General features: G+C 37.7%; 1 protein-coding gene and 1 long non-coding RNA gene across 2 annotated transcripts in view; one reads left to right on the top strand and one right to left on the bottom strand.

Moving 5' to 3' along the window:
- Positions 1–2,024, top strand: part of LOC103476098 (kinesin heavy chain-like) — an 8,319-nt gene extending 6,295 nt beyond the window's left edge. Inside the window, exons 6-12 of the mRNA XM_008428192.2 lie at positions 99–152; positions 246–299; positions 409–468; positions 559–623; positions 735–780; positions 1,593–1,642; positions 1,738–2,024. Coding sequence (XP_008426414.1) covers positions 99–152; positions 246–299; positions 409–468; positions 559–623; positions 735–780; positions 1,593–1,642; positions 1,738–1,954 — 546 coding nt within the window. The 3' untranslated portion in view covers positions 1,955–2,024. The remainder of the gene's footprint in view (positions 1–98; positions 153–245; positions 300–408; positions 469–558; positions 624–734; positions 781–1,592; positions 1,643–1,737) is intronic.
- LOC108166851 (uncharacterized) lies at positions 1,870–3,049 on the bottom strand. The gene is made up of 3 exons (XR_001777249.1): positions 2,966–3,049; positions 2,196–2,301; positions 1,870–1,943 (listed from the first exon to the last, which is right to left on the bottom strand). It is a non-coding gene; the product is annotated as an uncharacterized LOC108166851 (long non-coding RNA).
- Between the last annotated feature and the right edge of the window lie 1,446 nt (positions 3,050–4,495).

Below are 4,495 nucleotides of genomic sequence, written 5' to 3'. Positions count from 1 at the left end.
TATATATATATGAATATGCCTTGGGCTGGGCCTGCATGTAACCGATGTGAAGTAATTTCCATTCTCTTCTGAAATGCTCTCACTCTGATCTGCTTCAGCTGGAGGAGCTTTCAAAGCACCATCAGGAGGAAACAGCTGAGAATATAATCAAGGTGAACTTTTACTTCATTTCAGTTCATGTTTGATGTATTATTTTGGCCTCTTGGATGGGTCACTTTTGTTCTTTGTTTCACTGAACAATAAAGGAAAACCAGAAGATCCTGGCAGCCCTACATAACAAAGACACCCAAATAGAGAGAGTAAGAATACTGCCATAAATAATTCTAGCTATGAAGAGTTAATGAGCTTCACTTTTAACATGACCGAGTTGATTTCACGAAAACGTTCATCTGAGCATCTTTCCATCAGCTGTCTGAGATGGAGTGTGACAAGAAAAAGAAGATAGAAAGACTTGCCGACATCATTGAGGTACCGAGGACAAGTACGACTCTGTGACAGAATCTTTAAACGCTGGATCTGATCGTCCCCGTGACGTTTCGATGTTCGATCTTTCTGCAGGAACTCAGAGATGAAATTCACTTCCTGGAGAAAAATCTGACAGACATTCAGGAGGAACAGATCCTGTGAGTACCGACTGGTCAACTCATAATGGGAGAATGAGTTTCTGAAGCTTTGCATTCTGCAATCAGCTGAATTCGTCTCGTCTTCCATCCTGTTTTTCTTTGGTTTTACAGAACGGTGGTGAAATATGAACCAGGCCCAGAGGTCCTACATTCAGTGGTAAAGATAATATACGACTACGAAATCTACATGCACCAAGAAAATGCCTCCTTACTGAGATTATTTCTCTTGAATGGCCGTTTAGTATCGTAACCATGTATCCCACTAAAAAATTTCAAAGCTTCTTATATTAGTAGGCTGCTGTAATTCCTTCTTGTACTTTAGTACTGCATGTGATCACTGTTTATAAATATATTTTTACCTGAGAATTAGAACATTTTTAATGAGATTTGTAGAAACGTTACAGCTTTGCATCAGTGCAAGTCAATTAAAATAAATGTAAAAAATTAACACAGCTCTTACGGTCTTAATCTGGAATTTTCGGGATAATTGGATTTTTGTAAATGAGTTCCACTTCATTTGGTTTCACAATTTGACTAACATTTTAGCAATTATTGAACCTCTGGAGATTTTCACCATCCTCTTCATGGCTGTCATGGGAAAAATAAGTAGCATCTTAAGTCAGATGCTTCTTCAAATTCACTGTAATACAGACTGCTAGAGGAGGTCCTTCCTGCCATCAGCATCTACAATATCTGAATGAGTTGCATTTAATTTCCCTGTGGGATCAATTAAGTATTTTTGAATTAAATTAGTTAGTTTTTTATTTTCTAAGACTGACAATCACACAAAAACCTGAAGATGGCAATGTCACTGCTATTTGGCCTGTAACTCACTTCGAGTGTAACAGGCCAAATCAGGTGCCCCTCTGACGCCCATCAGGTGCTTTGACCTGATGGGCGTCCACATGTCAAAGCACCGACACCGCAAACATGTGAGGATAATGCTCCAATCTGCTGTTGTCTTTGCAGGAAGAAGATGATTACAAGGATGACTTCATCTCTGTAACCTCAAGAGAATGGTGCGTATATCCTACAATATAGACAAAAAACCCCCCAAAAAACAAAAAAAAAAACAAATCTAATTAAAATGACTAATATTAATTTATTTTTTTAGTCCGTTCAGCTGGCCGAAGTATGGTGTCAGGATCCTGCAGAGAGGAGTCAAGGCACTAGGATACATGATCCTCTTTTTCATCCTTTTTGTAGTCATTTTGTTATTCCTGGCGTCGAGCTGCAGTGTTTCTGATTCGAACTGCAACTTGTGGTTGGTAGCATTTGAGTTTCTGGAGCCCTACGGAGAACTGAGGCACAGTGTTGCTCCTGTTTTTTGATCCACAGACATGGTGCAGGCCATGGAAAAAAAAAAAAAAAAGGTTAAAATAAAACCGTAGTAAAATTACAGCTTCAGTTGTCTGAGTGCTTTATTTGGTAGTAGAAGATTAATACACACAAAGAAGGTGAGATACAGTGAACCAGGACTGATGCCATTAAATGTTGTAAGAAAAACCACTGCGATTTTTCCTGATATTTTTCCCACAGTGTGCTCAAAAGTCTGGTCTCTCTTCCACTTACTGTGTTTGGCCCCTCCTCCCTTCTTCCTTTCTCCTGCCTTTTCTTGAAACCTGACACTGGTTAAGTGCCTCCTGACTTCTGGGCTTTGTCTGCTGTTCAGCTCGTGCTGTGGATACAACACAGATGTTACCTATTTGATGCTCTTCAATCTTGAAAAGACTTAACTCATGTTACAGCCTTAATGCAAATTGTATTAACATTCTTTCTCAAAATTGTTCACACAAATACCGCATTATGACAATGTGGTTTTCTCCTCTTTTTAAAAAAATTTTTTTTTAATGCTAATTTAATAAAAACAGAAAACCAAAACATCAAATTTACATATTGTTTACAAATTGCCAGTGGTGTGATTGCTCCGCGCTCCCAGCTTTTTCTGAAAACATGAACAAACCCTGTTATTTAGTTGCTGCTGAAATACTGCTATAATAACAAATTGGTAAACCTCCTTCCATTCATTATCTAAACATGTTTATTCCTGCAGGATCGTGAGGGGAGCTGGTGCCTGTCTCCAGCTGTCATCAGGCAAAAGGCGAGGTTGCCATTCCACCGCAGGGCTACTAACAAACAATAGCAATGAAATAATAACAATAGCTATTGAGGTCACAAATAACCAGTGTGGTAAAAATGTATATCTTCAGAAGTGTCATTCGGTAAATAATGACACTTTTCATACAAAGTTGCTCTAAAAGTTGCCTTTAAAAAAAAGAAGAACATGTTTACTAATCAGATGATGCACAATCTTAAAGAATCTTCCTTGCTCTCCTCATCACCTGTGGATGCTGCTGTGTTCCCTGCCTGAGGTCCTYGGCTGTTCAGTGCATCVCYTCCAACACAGAGAAGGGCAGTGGTACCAACAGAACCCCACCTGTCCATCAGATGGTTTCCCAGAACCAAAAGACGATCGTKRAACTCTGGCTTTCTAGAGTATAAGGGCAGTACTAGTATCTAGGATTAAAAAAGAATATTTTTCCTTTAGTATTCATTATATAAATCCATTAATTGTGCTTTTGCTGTTTTTGTGTCGCAGAATAAAGTTAAATCCTTTCTGGGTGTGACAGGATGTGAGACTGTGGCGCCTTCCACGATTGGTGGACTAATTTAAAGCTGAAACGTCACTGAAGCCTCGCGGACGCTGTCGGGGTTTCCTATCTAGCTGCACCGCCTCAACATCTGGACACACGCAGAAACTGATCTGACGTTGATAGGTCTTACTATAACAAAGACTGAACTGATTTGATTTTATTAATCTCATTATATTTCTATCRGACTGCATGTAATGCTTATTTACTCTGTTGGTTTGAAATTTTAGCACTGTATTCGTTTTGTATTCTATACCCTTAAATACTCATTAACTCTAAGATTATCTTAGCATTTCATTTCTTAACATTGCATCCTTTCTATTGTTTATTAATTTTTAAATATTAACATTTTATTCACTTTTTAAATATTATCTTAACATTTTATTCACTTTTTAAATATTACTGTAATACTTTATTAATTTTACATTTTATTAACTTTTAAAATATTGTCCTAAAATTTTATCTGTTTTACATTTTATTAACTTTTAATTATTCTTTTAATATTTTACTCTCTTATAGCTCATTAACTTTCACATATCATCTTAATATTTTATTCTTTTTAACATGTAACTATTTTTTAACACTTTAACATCTATTAACATTTTATTTCCTTATACTCTTCATTAGATTGTAAGGGGGACATCGTGATTTGGATCCACCACCTCGGAGGCGTGGGGTGCCCCATCTGTTTTTACCTCCACCAAATGCAAGTSAAATGAAATGAAAGACAACATGAATGATGAAGTGGAAGAGAACATGAATGATCAAATACATGTGAACATCTGTAATAGCCTCGGGGGATGTTTCCGGATAGGGACAGTGTCTGCTCAAGGGTTTGTCTCCCCCTTTTGTTTTTGGGTTTCTTCGGTGGAAACTGAAATCCTGGGTACGCCTCGCTGGAGGAGAAAGGTTACTACTTATCTGACAAAATGAATACAAACACGATAGAAGAAAAGACTAAATAGATTCCTCAAAGTGAGGTCCTTACCTGGGTCCTTGGGACTTTCTGTTTGGAAGCCACGTCGTTTACTGGGTCTTTTGGACCTTCTTTCCTGGCATGAAGAGAAAACGACGTTACTCACCTTGAATGTATTGATTCTTTTTGTAATGGACAACCAGGTTGTTAACCTGTAATTTTGGGTTTTGTTTGGTTACCTGCAGCATCCCCTGAATTGGGTGGTTCATTTGGAGGTACTGGTTCTAAAAAGTTTTAGATACTTT

Source organism: Poecilia reticulata, linkage group LG14 (assembly GCF_000633615.1).
Source record: "Poecilia reticulata strain Guanapo linkage group LG14, Guppy_female_1.0+MT, whole genome shotgun sequence".
In the NCBI taxonomy this organism is placed as follows: Eukaryota; Metazoa; Chordata; class Actinopteri; order Cyprinodontiformes; family Poeciliidae; genus Poecilia; species Poecilia reticulata.
The sequence above is the reverse complement of the archived record's forward strand: the minus strand, read 5'-3'. Positions and strand labels throughout refer to the sequence as shown.